The sequence below is a fragment of the Phallusia mammillata genome, chromosome 5 (genome assembly GCF_965637545.1).
Source record: "Phallusia mammillata chromosome 5, kaPhaMamm4.hap1.1, whole genome shotgun sequence".
NCBI classification, from domain to species: Eukaryota; Metazoa; Chordata; class Ascidiacea; order Phlebobranchia; family Ascidiidae; genus Phallusia; species Phallusia mammillata.
The window spans coordinates 4,279,415-4,295,192 of record NC_137256.1 but is presented as its reverse complement, the minus strand read 5'-3'; the positions used below and the strand labels follow the sequence as shown (position 1 = coordinate 4,295,192).

At 38.3% G+C, this 15,778-nt stretch overlaps 4 protein-coding genes across 5 annotated transcripts in view; 3 read left to right on the top strand and 1 right to left on the bottom strand.

Moving 5' to 3' along the window:
- The window catches only part of LOC145228371 (actin, muscle), a 5,918-nt gene extending 5,026 nt beyond the window's left edge, over window positions 1-892 (bottom strand). The window contains exons 1-3 of one of the 2 annotated variants that reach the window (XM_080093418.1): window positions 705-892; window positions 317-641; window positions 67-228 (exon numbers count right to left, since the gene is read on the bottom strand). In XM_080093418.1, coding sequence (XP_079949544.1) covers window positions 67-228; window positions 317-641; window positions 705-836 — 619 coding nt within the window. In that variant the 5' untranslated portion in view covers window positions 837-892. The remainder of the gene's footprint in view (window positions 1-66; window positions 229-316; window positions 642-704) is intronic. The other variant, XM_080093417.1, reaches the window with a different exon arrangement.
- Window positions 893-1,704: 812 nt separating this feature from the next.
- LOC145228374 (actin, muscle) lies at window positions 1,705-3,445 on the top strand. The gene is made up of 5 exons (XM_080093421.1): window positions 1,705-1,966; window positions 2,026-2,350; window positions 2,427-2,588; window positions 2,720-2,911; window positions 2,991-3,445. The coding sequence occupies exons 1-5, from the start codon at window positions 1,835-1,837 to the stop codon at window positions 3,314-3,316; spliced, it is 1,137 nt and encodes a 378-aa protein (XP_079949547.1). The 5' UTR covers window positions 1,705-1,834; the 3' UTR covers window positions 3,317-3,445.
- A 4,820-nt stretch (window positions 3,446-8,265) lies between these two features.
- On the top strand, window positions 8,266-9,940 carry LOC145228372 (actin, muscle). Its single transcript, XM_080093419.1, has 5 exons — window positions 8,266-8,505; window positions 8,565-8,889; window positions 8,965-9,126; window positions 9,214-9,405; window positions 9,476-9,940. Exons 1-5 carry the CDS (start codon window positions 8,374-8,376, stop codon window positions 9,799-9,801), a joined length of 1,137 nt encoding a protein of 378 aa, XP_079949545.1. The 5' UTR covers window positions 8,266-8,373; the 3' UTR covers window positions 9,802-9,940.
- A 2,457-nt stretch (window positions 9,941-12,397) lies between these two features.
- On the top strand, window positions 12,398-14,267 carry LOC145228373 (actin, muscle-like). The gene is made up of 5 exons (XM_080093420.1): window positions 12,398-12,590; window positions 12,650-12,974; window positions 13,053-13,214; window positions 13,348-13,539; window positions 13,616-14,267. The coding sequence occupies exons 1-5, from the start codon at window positions 12,459-12,461 to the stop codon at window positions 13,939-13,941; spliced, it is 1,137 nt and encodes a 378-aa protein (XP_079949546.1). The 5' UTR covers window positions 12,398-12,458; the 3' UTR covers window positions 13,942-14,267.
- Window positions 14,268-15,778: the final 1,511 nt, after the last annotated feature.

The following is a 15,778-nucleotide window of genomic DNA, read 5'->3' as shown; positions in this document are numbered from 1 at the left end:
AAATGAGAAACACGACAAACATGACATGATCGTTAAAATATGTTTGATTTCTTAGTAAATCTGTACCGGTTGTGACGAAAGAATATCCTCTCTCAGTCAAGATCTTCATCAAGTAATCTGTGAGATCACGTCCGGCCAAATCCAAACGCGCGATGGCGTGTGGGAGCGCATATCCCTCGTAGATTGGGACGTTGTGTGAAACACCGTCACCGGCATCAAGAACAATACCTAAAGCAGCATAGAATAGTTAAAAAACGGACGTGATGTTTAAATAAATTTTAATTAGTTCACAATAAAATAAAAATGTATATGGTACCTGTAGTTCTTCCAGATGCGTACAGGGAAAGCACGGCTTGAATGGCAACATACATTGCTGGCACATTGAAGGTTTCAAACATAATTTGGGTCATCTTTTCACGGTTGGCCTTTGGATTAAGTGGGGCTTCGGTGAGGAGGGTTGGATGTTCCTCGGGTGCGACACGGAGCTCGTTGTAGAAGGTGTGATGCCAGATCTTCTCCATATCATCCCAGTTGGTGATGATTCCGTGCTCGATGGGATACTTAAGAGTGAGGATACCACGTTTGCTTTGTGCTTCGTCACCGACATAGCTGTCTTTTTGTCCCATACCAACCATCACACCCTGTGAACAACAAAATGATTAGTTTTGTGAACTTGCAATTTTGTCTTATTATATTTGTCTTACCTGATGTCTTGGTCGTCCAACAATGGATGGGAAAACAGCTCTTGGTGCGTCATCACCAGCGAATCCGGATTTGACCAATCCTGATCCGTTGTCGCAGACAAGTGCGGTCTGATCTTCTTCTGAGTCCGACATTCTAAATGCTTTATTTGAAATTTTTTGAGGTAAGTTGATGTGATCGTTTAAGCGCTTGCTTGAACGTGGTATGTTGCCGCTTATATAGTCGAGAAGCGACAAGCGAAAAACGTCGCCGTGACACAATCATCTGTTACAGCTGTCAACTGTCACCGTTGCGTGAACACTGTATGGGAAAGGTGCTGACCATGTGTGGTATGGAGAATGAAAGTTGAATGGACTCACAAGAATATCCATTTCTATGCAGTAGATCACTTCGATTTCGATTGTGTGACACAAATTTTTACACCCAAGGCCCGAAATTGTTTATTTGAGTGTCACTAATTTACTAGTTGAATACATTTGCGTTGGCCTCTAATCTGCTAGTTCTGTCCCATTGTTTCACGGAAAGCACAAACACAATGGTGTATAAATGCTTGAGTAATAATTTGAATTTTTTGGTTGAAACCTGTTGCAAAAATAGTGTGACTTTTAAACGGTGTCTTAGAAATTCAATTTGTAGCGATTTACAATGTTATCACCAAAAATGATAAACAACCTGAAATTGAAAAGAACTTTTTTCTCAGCTAATACCTTCAGCAAAAAAACATTGTAAAGTTTATGCTATCCAACAGGATAGGAAAACGAGATATTTGCTCCCGTTGAATAATACCCCCGATACGAAGTTTTCGTTTTGTAAATTTCCTAGATGGTTTTAAGCTAGGTGCTGACAATAAAACAATCAAGCTGTTGCAGTTAGACATCATTCTACCAGCGGGAGCCATACATGGCAGGAGAGCACAGTAGCGCCTTACATGGAAGCAATCGCGAACAGTTGTTGACACATTCGTCACCAAGCTGAGAGTATAAAAGTCCGTCGCTTGACGATTGTAATCACATCCCATCCGCAACTAGCACCGATACAAGCAATTCGTTTGCATCGAAGATAACCCAAGTGTCAACTTTCGGTTCAAATTTTTGTTGATTTGCATCAAACACATTAATTTGTAAAAGCAAAGATGTCAGATTCAGAAGAAGATCAGACCGCACTTGTCTGCGACAACGGATCAGGATTGGTCAAATCCGGTTTCGCTGGTGATGACGCACCAAGAGCTGTTTTCCCATCCATTGTTGGACGACCAAGACATCAGGTAAGACACAAAACGACAAAACTGTACATTCAAAAACCTAATCATTTTGTTGTTTACAGGGTGTGATGGTCGGTATGGGTCAAAAAGACAGCTATGTCGGTGACGAAGCACAAAGCAAACGTGGTATTCTCACTCTTAAATATCCCATCGAGCACGGAATCATCACTAACTGGGATGATATGGAGAAGATCTGGCATCACACCTTCTACAACGAGCTCCGTGTCGCACCCGAGGAACATCCAACCCTCCTCACCGAAGCCCCACTTAACCCAAAGGCCAACCGTGAAAAGATGACTCAAATTATGTTTGAAACCTTCAATGTGCCAGCAATGTATGTTGCCATTCAAGCCGTGCTTTCCCTGTACGCATCTGGAAGAACTACAGGTACGAATGTGTGGAGAAACACCTTTTTGTTTCACTTTTTTGGCAATAAAAAAATATATATGTATCTCATTTGTAGGTATTGTACTTGATGCTGGTGACGGTGTTTCACACAACGTCCCAATCTACGAGGGATATGCGCTCCCACACGCCATCGCGCGTTTGGATTTGGCCGGGCGTGACCTCACAGATTACTTGATGAAGATTTTGACAGAAAGAGGATATTCTTTCGTCACAACCGGTACAAAGTTTAAACAAATCCTTGAATACTCGTTAAACAGTTTTGTATCAGTAAGGAACATGTGACAATTTGTGATCGTTTGTGATTATGTTTGTTTCAAAGACTAACCAAAGTAAAAATCCAAATCGCAGCTGAACGTGAAATCGTTCGTGACATCAAGGAAAAACTTTGCTACGTCGCTCTTGACTTCGAACAAGAGATGGCAACCGCAGCTTCATCAACCTCTCTTGAGAAGAGCTATGAGCTTCCCGATGGTCAAGTTATCACCATTGGTAACGAAAGATTCCGTTGCCCAGAAACACTTTTCCAACCATCATTTATCGGTAAGTTTTATAATATATGCTCATAGCTAATCTTAGTTAACTATGAACGGGTTTATGATTTTCTTGCTCTGTTTGTTAGGTATGGAATCTGCTGGTATTCACGAGACAACATACAATTCCATCATGAAGTGTGACATCGACATCCGAAAAGATCTTTACGCCAACAACGTCCTCTCTGGAGGAACCACCATGTATCCTGGTATCGCCGACAGAATGCAGAAAGAAATCACTGCTCTTGCTCCAAGCACCATGAAGATCAAGATTATCGCTCCACCAGAGAGGAAATATTCTGTTTGGATCGGAGGATCAATCCTTGCATCTTTGTCCACCTTCCAGCAAATGTGGATCACCAAACAAGAATATGACGAAGCCGGCCCATCAATTGTTCACCGAAAATGCTTTTAATGAGTCCTGCTTTTATTCAAAAATTTCGCTATTGCAAATTAGTACTATATCAGTAGAAATTTATTTCACTTGCATCAATATTTGTCATATCTTGCAACCTAAAACGAAATAAATTAGAAAACATCTAAACAGTTTGATATTTTTACCATATCAACAACCGTGAATGTCATAATTTGAAGGAATACGGTTGTTATCAGCGTTGTATTATCTGTCTGATTTTGCTTCGTAATTTGAACTGATAAATGGTGAAAATAAAATGTTAACCGTAGTTTTCTGTTTGTCAATACCGCGCTGTGGATTCGGGTAAGTACACAAGTATAGTCAGCCAAAAATAAAAAGTGGCATCAAAACTAATAGAGAGTGCTGTACAGGGCCGTATATAATTTTTATAAACGGTGTTGCACGCCGCTGGTGTTGTGTATTGCTAGTTTCTATCAATTTGGTATTTTTGTGTGGAGTTTTGAAACCAGCTAAGTCATATAAAACGTGTCCTATGCCAGTTGCCGAAAGCGTTTTTTTTTTAGGATTGTGCTCGGGAAAAAACATTTTTATGAACCTAAGTTTTGCGAGACTACAACAAAAACACCAAACACAAAAAGTGTCTTTAACTTTTGTGAGTATCGCTCAATTCTATACGTAATTGTTCTTTCCAAACAGATTTTCCTATACTTGGATATTTTTAGAAAAAATAGTGGGTATGTTTGTCGCGAACTTTTTTTGTAGTGAAGTAATTGTCTTGAAGGGTCAAAGCTGGGTAACAAGTCTTGTCAGTAAGTCTTAAGTCAAATCAAAAACACATTTCAATCTCCGGTGTCTCCAGTTGAATTTAAGTAGGGCTGATAAATTTGCCTCTTTTAATCGAAATTGGACTACATCTGTGTTTCATGCAAGTTGTTTTCTTTACAACAAAGGCTCATTTTTACTTCTGGCTTATTTAACCCAGGCAACAGATATGGCAAATACAAAATTCTTGGAAGTTTAAAATAAAAAATAAATTCAAAAAACTTGGACAATTCTATGTATTTATATGTGCAATGTCACAAGCTTGTTCAAGTAAGACAGTAATCTCTTTGTCTAACGTCTGAACTACGGGATAAAACAATGAATATAAACACATAAAACTTTGTAACAACAATCAAATAACATAGCTTCATGAATAACCGCATCCTTGTACCAAATATATTTGTTCATTGAAAAATGAACAAATTATACATGAAGAACAAACGGATGCCCGATCTTCGAAAATCAAACTATTCTTTTGAGTCTTTTCTAAAAGTTAGGTCAAGTTCAAAAAAGCCACTCGAGAATTTAGCCAAACGAAGCGTATAGTGAAATATTGGATTGTTGTTGCCACATACGCCTGAGCGGACAACAAGCCAAAAAAGTTGTCAGGCCCAGTGGCGGCTCGTGCCTAAAATTTGCCTTTATTGAACATATACAAGTTGGCAATATATAGAAAAGCTACATTTCTAGTTTTCTAACCATTGTTTTGTGTAGAAAAACAAGCAATACAAATCTTAATTTGCAATTCCATTGTGACGTACTTTTGTTACGCAATAATGTACACGAGTGTAAACAGCAGACGGTATCATTTGTGTATTTTGTTTACTTGCACAGCGACGGGCCAAACTCACATGCAGTAATAATGTGGCACAAAAACACACGTGACACAGACTCGAAACGAAGCGGTTGTAAATACGGTAAAACACAACAAGAATATAGAAAAAAAGGTATCAGTAAACATAGTTATAGGTCGACGTATTTTAAAAAGGTCGAAGTATTTCAGTTAGACAACATTAAAAAAATGGTCATGTTTCATTTAAGTAACTTATAGTCACAGTCAGCGTTTTCAACATATTCTATGACTCTTCACAGATTATTGCCACACAAAAAACTAGCCATACAGCTTTTTATTGGTATCATAACTGAAAAATGTAACAACCACATTACATTTGTGTCAGAACTTGTTTATTTAAACATATTTTCTTTGAATTTTTGTGCACAGACTATTAATTGTCTTTCAGTTTCTTAACTGCTATACTTGCTGCTTTATTTGCTGGCAAATAGCTTATAATTCCTTTATTTAAAGTGCAAAACTCCTTCAAGCTTTGAAATTTACAACACTCTCACTTAAATTTAAACCATTTATTATTAAACCTTGTGCTTCCTTTTTCCAACCAAAATGAATCATAAAGTTATAGTTTGAGCATGATAATTGATAGCTTCTTCCTTGATTCCAAATGACAACTATCAACTAAGAAACTGTTTTTCTATTTAGTGCTAACACTGCAAGTGCAAGTCTTTTGGAAATAATGGTGTTCCTAAGAAAGTTTGCATCCTTTTTAGTGTTTGTCTTTGAAGGACTCATGGAAACAGCAAAAATGATTTTTCATCCTAGTAATTTCACTTGTCAAAACATCATCTAGATTATTTTCAAAGTAATCATGAACATCAGATCTACACAAACATTTTCATTTCAGTAACTAGCTTTTCTTTGTCAACAGATGTGCTTGGTGGTCACTACTATCTTGTCTTTAGAATGTTCATTCTTAAGAAACACTTCCTGAGAAGCAATTTAGCAGCTACTGTTTAGACCAGGGCTTCCCAAACTGGGGGTCGCGACCCCGGAAGGGGTCGCTTAACAAACTCGAGGGGTCGCAGAGAGCTGTACCAACTTTGCAGAAAGTACTCCATACACTGGCGTAGAGTACGGGGGTGCCGCACACCCCCGGCCTTGACCTTTGTATATCTTCACAATGTCATTTTTGTTCAAGTTACGTCGGTTTTAAAACGTTTCCAGCTAAGTGCAAACGTTTCCAGCTTTAGTATTGTGTGGCACAATAACTTTCTCTAATAAAAATGGGTAATAAACTTTTGATTTCTAAGCAGTCTTTAATGTCCGTTTGCAAAGCACTGCTAAACTTGTTGGTCCAAGGTGATAAGTGCCGATTTGCAAAACAATGTGACAGAAGCTAAAGGCTAAAGCACGTAAAATGTATCGGTGTTTGGACGTGTAAAGTAGTAGCCGCGAGAACCGGTGTTTTTTTTCAGTTTTCGCTCGAATTAGTCGTTTCAATAAATACAACAAAACGTATTTTTTGCATTGTTTATCATATTTACCGTGAAGGGTCGCGGAAAATTTAAAAACATTAAAAGGGGTCGCGATCAAAAAAGTTTGGGAAGCCCTGGTTTAGACAAACAGTACATGTCCATTATATCAATATATACACATGATTGCACTTGGTTGCAAAAACTGTCCACACGGGGTGTTAAGAAACCAAAACTTTAAATTGTCTTCACTCAGGTATTTCAAAATTCCTGTTGCTTCTGCAATTGTTTGTTCTGCATTTGATATTGCCTGAATTTCAGTGAGGCATTTAACTTCACAGTCACAAAGCCATTTTTTTCTTTGGTAGCATTAAGAACTAAAACTGAGTATTTCTTGTTGTTGCTTATTCCTGCATGACATATTTGGAATAGCAGATGTTTTATCCCATATTTTCTTAAAACTTTTTAATTCAGTTATTTATTATGAAGGTTAATCGTGACTTTTCAAGGTGTTAGATGACCTTTTTTTCTTTTACAGGGTGTTAGACACACATATTTAATTCAATAATAACTGCAAAAACTGCCCAGTAACAGTTATCTTAAAAAGTCAAACAATAAATGTAAAGATGGTACTCACTGTCGAACTTAATAATACAGTACACGGGTTTGGCTTCAAGAGCTCACTGACGCAAAGCAGACAACACCACTAGCGCTACGTCACGGGAGGTGCAGCGCGAGCCACAGCCCCCTGTCGCCTATTTCGCCCGGCATGCAGCTTTTCCAAGTGCGCATGCGCACAACTGCAAAACGTCACGAAACGTCATGAAACTGGAGCTGCAGCTCCACCATAGATAACTTATTAATTTCATAATTTTTTTAAAAAATGCCGAAATTCTGCTCGGTTTAAAAAAAAATGCCGATCAAGGCGGAAATTATGCTTATTATATATTGCTAAAGAATAAAAAATAAGTATAATGAAAGTTATCTGTAATATTGTGGAAGGAATATTAAGTCAAAATATCTAGGGCGTGCTGCAGCTCCGCAGCCCCCTCGCACAAGCCGCCCCTGGTTAGGCCTCATCTAAATGAAAAACCTTTTTCTTAGCTATCGTAAAGTTTCCATGTACAGTATCACTTCTATTTAAAAACGCACCAGTTCTGCCCTTAATCAACGAAAAATAAAATTCCATTTAATCAAACGCGTTGTCCAAAATACAAACAGGCCTTTAAAACTCTGCATAATTGCAAAATCAAACAGTTTCTGAACGAAACTTGATGCTTTTTATCAAATAGCCTATCACTGAAGTGTGAACAACTCGTCATACTTTTAAGAAATCTATGGTTTAACATTTCTACTTAGGCTACCATACGACTTCATTTTTATCAGTACTGAAACTCACCGTACAGATCACTTCTTGGTATTCTCCGTCCCCGGGTTGAGTCTAAAAAATTGAAACAAGTGATTTATACCTCAAATTTATTTTTTTATAAATCAGTCACTAAAGCAGTATTGTAGAAACATTTTAGTTTTATTGTGTCAGTTACATTTAAATAAGTCTCTTGGATCATTGCCATGCCTGAATAAACTAACATAACAGTTAAAAGTTTGCATAGTTGCACTCTGTGGTACAAGGTATAAGTTTTGGATGCAAATTGTGATAGATTTGCACACAAATAAGGTCAAAGTCAAATATAAAAAACTGCAGGATTTTTTAAGTTCTTTATTCGTAGTGAATCAATAAATAAGTTATTATGCTAAATCTTTGAACGAAGTCAGCGTGACATCGCGCCCTGCATTTCTGGCAGCTGATAGGATGGTGCCTTATATGGTTGCAGTCGCGAACACCATTTGTCACTTTCGTCGCCTCGGTTGCTGTATATAACGACCACCGCACCAAGGTTACAATCACATCCCACAGGCAACTAGCATCAGCAGATAGTAAAGAAGTTAAACAGTTGTTTAGACTTTATTTAGTTTAGATTTAGAAAACTTAAATTGTAAAAGCAATCATGTCGGACTCAGAAGAAGATCAAACCGCACTTGTCTGCGACAACGGATCAGGATTGGTCAAATCCGGATTCGCTGGTGATGACGCACCAAGAGCTGTTTTCCCATCCATTGTTGGACGACCAAGACATCAGGTAAGACACAAAATAACAAAAACGTACAATTAGAAAACTAATCATTTGATTGTTCACAGGGTGTTATGGTCGGTATGGGACAAAAAGACAGCTATGTCGGTGACGAAGCACAAAGCAAACGTGGTATCCTCACTCTTAAATATCCCATCGAGCACGGAATCATCACCAACTGGGATGATATGGAGAAGATCTGGCATCACACCTTCTACAACGAGCTCCGTGTCGCACCCGAGGAACATCCAACCCTCCTCACCGAAGCCCCACTTAACCCAAAGGCCAACCGTGAAAAGATGACTCAAATTATGTTTGAAACCTTTAATGTGCCAGCAATGTATGTGGCCATTCAAGCCGTGCTTTCCCTGTACGCATCTGGAAGAACCACAGGTAAGACAAAGTTTAGAAATGTAAAGAATTGTAACATTCAGCAAAATGACATGTTATTAATTTTTTTTTCTTTAGGTATTGTTCTTGATGCCGGTGACGGTGTTTCACACAACGTCCCAATCTACGAGGGATATGCGCTCCCACACGCCATCGCGCGTTTGGATTTGGCCGGACGTGATCTAACAGATTACTTGATGAAGATCTTGACTGAGAGAGGATATTCTTTCGTCACAACAGGTTCGAAAATACTAAATTATACTTTTATTTTAATTGTCATTTGTGGAAGTCTGATTTTTCCGAAAACTAACCAATGTAATAATGCAGCTGAACGTGAAATCGTTCGTGATATCAAGGAGAAACTTTGCTACGTCGCTCTTGACTTCGAACAAGAAATGGCAACCGCAGCTTCATCAACCTCTCTTGAGAAGAGCTACGAACTTCCCGATGGTCAAGTTATCACTATTGGTAACGAGAGATTCCGTTGCCCAGAAACACTTTTCCAGCCATCATTTATTGGTACGTGCAAGTTTGCTTGATGTATCGTAAGTATAAAATTGCTTTTGTAACGCTTTTGCCGCGTTTGTAGGTATGGAATCTGCTGGTATTCATGAGACAACATACAACTCCATAATGAAGTGTGACATCGACATCCGAAAGGATCTTTACGCCAACAACGTCCTCTCAGGAGGAACCACCATGTATCCTGGTATCGCCGACAGGATGCAGAAAGAAATCACTGCTCTTGCTCCAAGCACAATGAAGATCAAGATCATCGCTCCTCCAGAGAGGAAATACTCTGTTTGGATCGGAGGATCAATCCTTGCATCTTTGTCCACCTTCCAGCAAATGTGGATCACCAAACAAGAATATGATGAAGCCGGCCCATCGATTGTTCACCGAAAATGCTTTTAATATTTTAGCACCAACATCTTATTTTTACTTGCATTTTGCAACTTGTTTTAATGTTTGGAATTACAATTTATTTGTTCACAAAAACGAAGTATGTCGAATCGCATAGACCTAAAACGTAATAAATTAGAAACCCTTAAAATATTTTGATATTTTGGGTATGATTGAAAATATATATTCTTTTAGTTGCTGTTAAAACATTTGGTATGTGTTGTCATGATATGCTAGTGATTACAGTAAGTCACTTCCACCGGCATCAGAAAAATAGATGTTAGTCCATTTTCTACGTTTAGTTTAAACAATGACTGTTTTGATTAAACAACCGACGTACAATAATCGGTATACAACAGTGTTTTTTTAAGGTGTTCGAAACGGTCCCCCAAATTTCTCCAGCGGTTTCCCAAAAAGCAAATATGGCTAGTTTTTGGTATTTAAATGAAACACTTGCGGTCTCTTAAAACTCCTTAGCGGTCACCGAAACCAAACCTTAAAAAAAAACCTGGGTATACAACATAAAAGTTGCTGTATATAAGGACGCCAAAGTCCTAATCACAACTAATAGGCGACAAGCATCAGCACAAGCTAATCTTTCTACTCTTTGGGACATCACATCGGACAATCGGTTTTCTTTCAGCGCCAAACATTTCAATTGGTTCAAAGACGTTGATTTGTTCAGATTTAAATTACGCGCGAATGTCATTAGTTAAACTCAGTAATAATGCAGAATAATGTTTCTACCCCACGGATCCGGTATTTGTTAAAAACATATTTAATCGTTAACACTAATTAAGCGATAACTAACCACAGAAGTAAAAACAACGAACAAGGGCTATATGTAACACACAAAATTACCGAGATAAAATATTGAGGAAAATACGAAGAGTAGGCTATCCTAGAAAATTCACAATAGATTTATGATGTAGCCCAAGGCCTTCCTGACCGGTAGTAAAAGTAAGAATTGATACATAGCGCAAATTTTTGGAAGACTTCAAACGAAAAAGAATCAAATAAAATGCAAAAACTAAAAATGAACGTTTTATGCTTTTGACCCTGGTGGTTAATTTTGTTCCTTTCGCCAATTTGTAGTTTCATTGTGGATCAATACAAGGCTGGATTGGTCTTTTGATAAAGTGGTCAATTTCTTAACGTATCAAGGTAATGGGGGATACCACGTATAGAAACATATACTAGCCGAATGGTCAGTGGTGATCCAGTAATTAAATGTGTCTTCAATTTGACATTTTCTCGTTCACATATAAATAATTCAAGAAGGCAACAATAATTCCAGCTTTAAGGCTTTTCCATCGTGATTTATACAAGTATAAACACAAGTAACGAATCAGTTAAGAAACGTTTTTTCTTCCGTTCGTACAAAAACATTTGCGTTTTTATAACAATTGAATAAGTGTATTACATTTCTCTAAGACAGGGATTTTCAAATAAGAGACCGACAAATTTTGGTCTCGGAATATATAGATATGCAAAAATAAGTATAAACGTTTGTCAATTTTTCTGGTTGCTCGACTAAATGAAAGTTAATGTACGCTAGTAGAGTGCTTCCCTTCGTACAATTTCTAACATTATGTGGTTTTATAGCAAGCCATGGTAAGAACAAAAATGGAAAAAAACAATTCTTTCACTTGTTAACTGTATCCTTCGTTTCGATAAAACACACATCCGATACTACCAATGTATTCAGCTTGGATTGCCTGCAGTCCAGAACATTGCAACGGGACTGTTATGAAAAACAATAAAAAGTTTGGAGACCATACAAAGGTAAAGATACTGACACAAGAACGCACGACAGACAAAGTTTGCGCAAAACCGTTAGATAACGCAAAGAGCACAGTTAACAGTGAGACTCGGATATGAGTCGGAACTAAATTTAACGTTTGCATCTAAGTCTATAAGTTTGTTTTATTGAATATAATAGTAGTGCAAAAAACTTTGCTTCAACCTAAACCATCAGCATTTTCACCTCATTTCCTTTCAAATATTCGAAAACGCTCCTTGTGCTATCCATCGTCATTAGCAAAATTGTCCAATATTGGGGATTACGTTAATAGTATTTCCTTGTTCAAAATACATATCACATTGGTTTAGGAAATGCACTTAAAGGGTACGTTCATAGGTCCCATGATCAAGGTGTCCTGCCTACCGAAACGGTAAATCATGGCATTATAAAACACTATAATCCACTACACATTTCGTATAGTTGTGAATGCAGACAAACAGCCTTTAAAATCAAACATTTTCAACACTTTTAATCATGGCAAAACGTTATGGCTGAAACCGTTTCGTTAAAACTAAACCCATTAAGTGCAAATATATATGTTTCAAATCAAAAACGACTTCAAAGTTTGTTTACGAGAAATATGAAATCGGTCAGACAACAGAGCACGCGTGACATCGCGCCTTGCATTCCTGACAGCTGATTGGAATGACGCCTAATATGGTTGCAGTCGCGAACAGCATTTGTCAATTTCATCGCCTTGGTTGTCGTATATAACGATCACCGCACTAATGGTTACAATCACATCTCACAAGCAACTAGCATCAGCACAAGGTAATCTTTCTATTCAGCAGATAGTAAAGAAGTTAAAGTGGTTCACAGACTTAGATTTGCTTAGATTTAGAAAATCTAATTTTAAAAAGAAAAGATGTCAGATTCCGAAGAAGATCAAACCGCACTTGTCTGCGACAACGGATCAGGATTGGTCAAATCCGGATTCGCTGGTGATGACGCACCAAGAGCTGTTTTCCCATCCATTGTTGGACGACCAAGACATCAGGTAAGACACAAAATAACAAAAACGTACAATTAGAAAACTAATCATTTGATTGTTCACAGGGTGTTATGGTCGGTATGGGACAAAAAGACAGCTATGTCGGTGACGAAGCACAAAGCAAACGTGGTATCCTCACTCTCAAATATCCCATCGAGCACGGAATCATCACCAACTGGGATGATATGGAGAAGATCTGGCATCACACCTTCTACAACGAGCTCCGTGTCGCACCCGAGGAACATCCAACCCTCCTCACCGAAGCCCCACTTAACCCAAAGGCCAACCGTGAAAAGATGACTCAAATCATGTTTGAAACCTTCAATGTGCCAGCAATGTATGTTGCCATTCAAGCCGTGCTTTCCCTGTACGCATCGGGACGAACCACAGGTAAGACAAAGTTTTCCAAACATTTGAAGAATTGTAACATTCAGTAAAATGACATGTTATTAATTTTTTTTTCTTTAGGTATTGTTCTTGATGCCGGTGACGGTGTTTCACACAACGTCCCAATCTACGAGGGATATGCGCTCCCACACGCCATCGCGCGTTTAGATTTGGCCGGACGTGACCTCACAGATTACTTGATGAAGACCTTGACAGAAAGAGGATATTCTTTCGTCACAACAGGTACTTTTATCATGATTTTAAATGCTCTTTGTGGCAGTCAGGTTTTATGCTTGTTTTTTGTTGGCAATATATGCGAAACTGCAGAATTTGAAACCTTGAAAAACTTATTTCATTTTTTTGTCTTTTTGTGCAGCGGAACGTGAAATCGTACGTGACATCAAGGAGAAACTTTGCTACGTCGCTCTTGACTTCGAACAAGAGATGGCAACCGCAGCCTCATCAACCTCTCTTGAGAAGAGCTACGAACTCCCCGATGGTCAAGTTATCACCATTGGTAACGAGAGATTCCGTTGCCCAGAAACACTTTTCCAGCCATCATTTATTGGTACGCGCAAAGTCATCATTTATTGCTACATCGTAAGTTTAAATCCGCTTTTGTAACACTTTTGCCGCGTTTGTAGGTATGGAATCTGCTGGTATTCATGAGACAACATACAACTCCATAATGAAGTGTGACATCGACATCCGAAAGGATCTTTACGCCAACAACGTCCTCTCAGGAGGAACCACCATGTATCCTGGTATCGCCGACAGAATGCAGAAAGAGATCACTGCTCTTGCTCCAAGCACCATGAAGATCAAGATCATCGCTCCACCAGAGAGGAAATACTCTGTTTGGATCGGAGGATCAATCCTTGCATCTTTGTCCACCTTCCAACAAATGTGGATCACCAAACAAGAATATGACGAAGCCGGGCCATCCATTGTTCACCGAAAGTGCTTTTAATATTTGTCTTAACATTTCAATTTTTCGTTGCCTTTGATACTTGTAATGTAAGATCGGAATTTCATTCTATTTTTTCAATTACACATAAGTATGTCGAATCGCTCCAATCCAAACTAAAAAAAAATGAAAGCTTTGAATTGTTTGATATTCTTGCTGTATTAAGAAGCAAAACTTATTTTAGCTGCAGTACACCCAGTTGCTACAGTTTGTCATGCTTTTTTAAAAACCGTTGAAATGAATTGATTGTACAAGTATTAGAGACTACAGTTTGGTACTGTTTTGGTTGTCGCCTAAAAAATACAGTGGTCGAAGATTGTGTAATGTAAGATACGGTTTTATTTGTGTAACAGAATCAGGTTCAACAGACGTCCTTAGTGCGTTCTTTGTAATAGTAAGTTAAGCATTTCCCAGTAAAGTTACCAGAACACTTGTTTATGGGTCAGGGAAATATAAAAATTCCAAACCTAATGATTTAAAAAAGAACAGGGTCAGATTTGATTCAAATACAACCATTACTTCCCACGGGTTTGTTCCAATTGAAAAACGAATTCTTACGGCGTCATATGAAGTTGCATGTCTAGTCTAATTGAAAAGAAGGTAAACTGTACGCGATAGGCGAGAGACCTACCAGCTGCACTCAAAATGGCCAACACGATTTTGGGAAAAGCGGCCAAAAAATACATTCTCGTGGTACCGCTGTCAAATGACGACATTCTTAACCAAGATTTTCGATGATTCAAAGGAAAATCCACAAAGTTTAGCTTACAACTCGATAAAACAACCGATGTTGCTAATATATGCCGACTCCTCACGTTTGTTTGCTGCGTGAAAGGGTTCGAGGTAAAAGAAGTTTCTGTTTTGCAAACCGCTGGAGAAAACTTCAAAGGCATTTAATGTAAAAAATATCTCGGACAATTTCTTATAATGGATGGTCTTTTTTGAAGTATGGTTTGATCTGTGAGCACTGATAAAGCTCCTGCCATAACAGTCCACAAGTCTGGTTGAGGGCTTACAGATAAAGAGAAAAACTCCACAAATTACTTTTCAGCATTGCGTCTTGCACCTACACCCCCTTGCTTCAAGAACACTGCATCTTATGTGTGCTGAAGCTTTGAAAATTGTTGTGGAAACTGTAAATTACGTGCGATGGCGCGCACTTAATCATATTTTCAGCAAACTGTGTGGACAGATAGATTCACATGTTAAAGTTTTTCTTTGTCATTCTTAAGTTCACTGGTTGTCTCGGGGGAAAGTTGTAAGTCGTGTTTTGCCTTACAAAAAGAACTCAATTCATTTTTTCATTGGCCTATTTGGCCAACTTATTTGAAAGCTAAATCACCTCAAACAAATGCAAGAAGGTGGGATGCTAAGTGCTTGCAGAAAGAAATTGCAAGTGTGACTAAAACGCGTAGAAATTTATAACTTCGCCAACTTTCACTTTTAGATGAGCTTGTAAGCAGCAGAGTATTATTTCCCTGAAAAACGTCAATAATCAAGAATGGGTACGTGAACCATTTGCCTTGGATATAACAACTGCAGACATAAACATACAGTACATTGATGACACCATTAATCTTCATATCTGCATTCAAAATCGCTATATTTGCCCTTTAAGTTCCTGCGCCATTTGTGACCACTTAGCCGTGTTAACATGCATTTTTTTTCTGGTTGACGTGAAAACGAAAAAAAGGAACAGGCTTGCATGTGAAAGGGGCCTAAGAGTTGGCCTTTCGAAAACCAATTCAAGAATCGCTAGGATTGTCGATGGAAAGCAATAACACAAGAGCAATTAAATTTCGTTTAACTTTCCTTTTCTGTTTCGTCTCAAAATTCGTTC

What these genes read in the sequence shown, in the direction of transcription:
- LOC145228374 (XM_080093421.1), top strand. Translation starts at nt 1,835, where the DNA reads ATGTCAGATTCAGAAGAAGATCAGACCGCACTTGTCTGCGACAACGGA. An exon ending in TTGGACGACCAAGACATCAG is followed by an intron (nt 1,967 to 2,025) that starts GTAAGACACAAA and finishes TGTTGTTTACAG; the next exon opens with GGTGTGATGGTCGGTATGGG. An exon ending in CGCATCTGGAAGAACTACAG is followed by an intron (nt 2,351 to 2,426) that starts GTACGAATGTGT and finishes TCTCATTTGTAG; the next exon opens with GTATTGTACTTGATGCTGGT.
- LOC145228372 (XM_080093419.1), top strand. Translation starts at nt 8,374, where the DNA reads ATGTCGGACTCAGAAGAAGATCAAACCGCACTTGTCTGCGACAACGGA. An exon ending in ATATTCTTTCGTCACAACAG is followed by an intron (nt 9,127 to 9,213) that starts GTTCGAAAATAC and finishes GTAATAATGCAG; the next exon opens with CTGAACGTGAAATCGTTCGT. An exon ending in TTTCCAGCCATCATTTATTG is followed by an intron (nt 9,406 to 9,475) that starts GTACGTGCAAGT and finishes CCGCGTTTGTAG; the next exon opens with GTATGGAATCTGCTGGTATT.
- LOC145228373 (XM_080093420.1), top strand. Translation starts at nt 12,459, where the DNA reads ATGTCAGATTCCGAAGAAGATCAAACCGCACTTGTCTGCGACAACGGA. An exon ending in ATATTCTTTCGTCACAACAG is followed by an intron (nt 13,215 to 13,347) that starts GTACTTTTATCA and finishes CTTTTTGTGCAG; the next exon opens with CGGAACGTGAAATCGTACGT. An exon ending in TTTCCAGCCATCATTTATTG is followed by an intron (nt 13,540 to 13,615) that starts GTACGCGCAAAG and finishes CCGCGTTTGTAG; the next exon opens with GTATGGAATCTGCTGGTATT.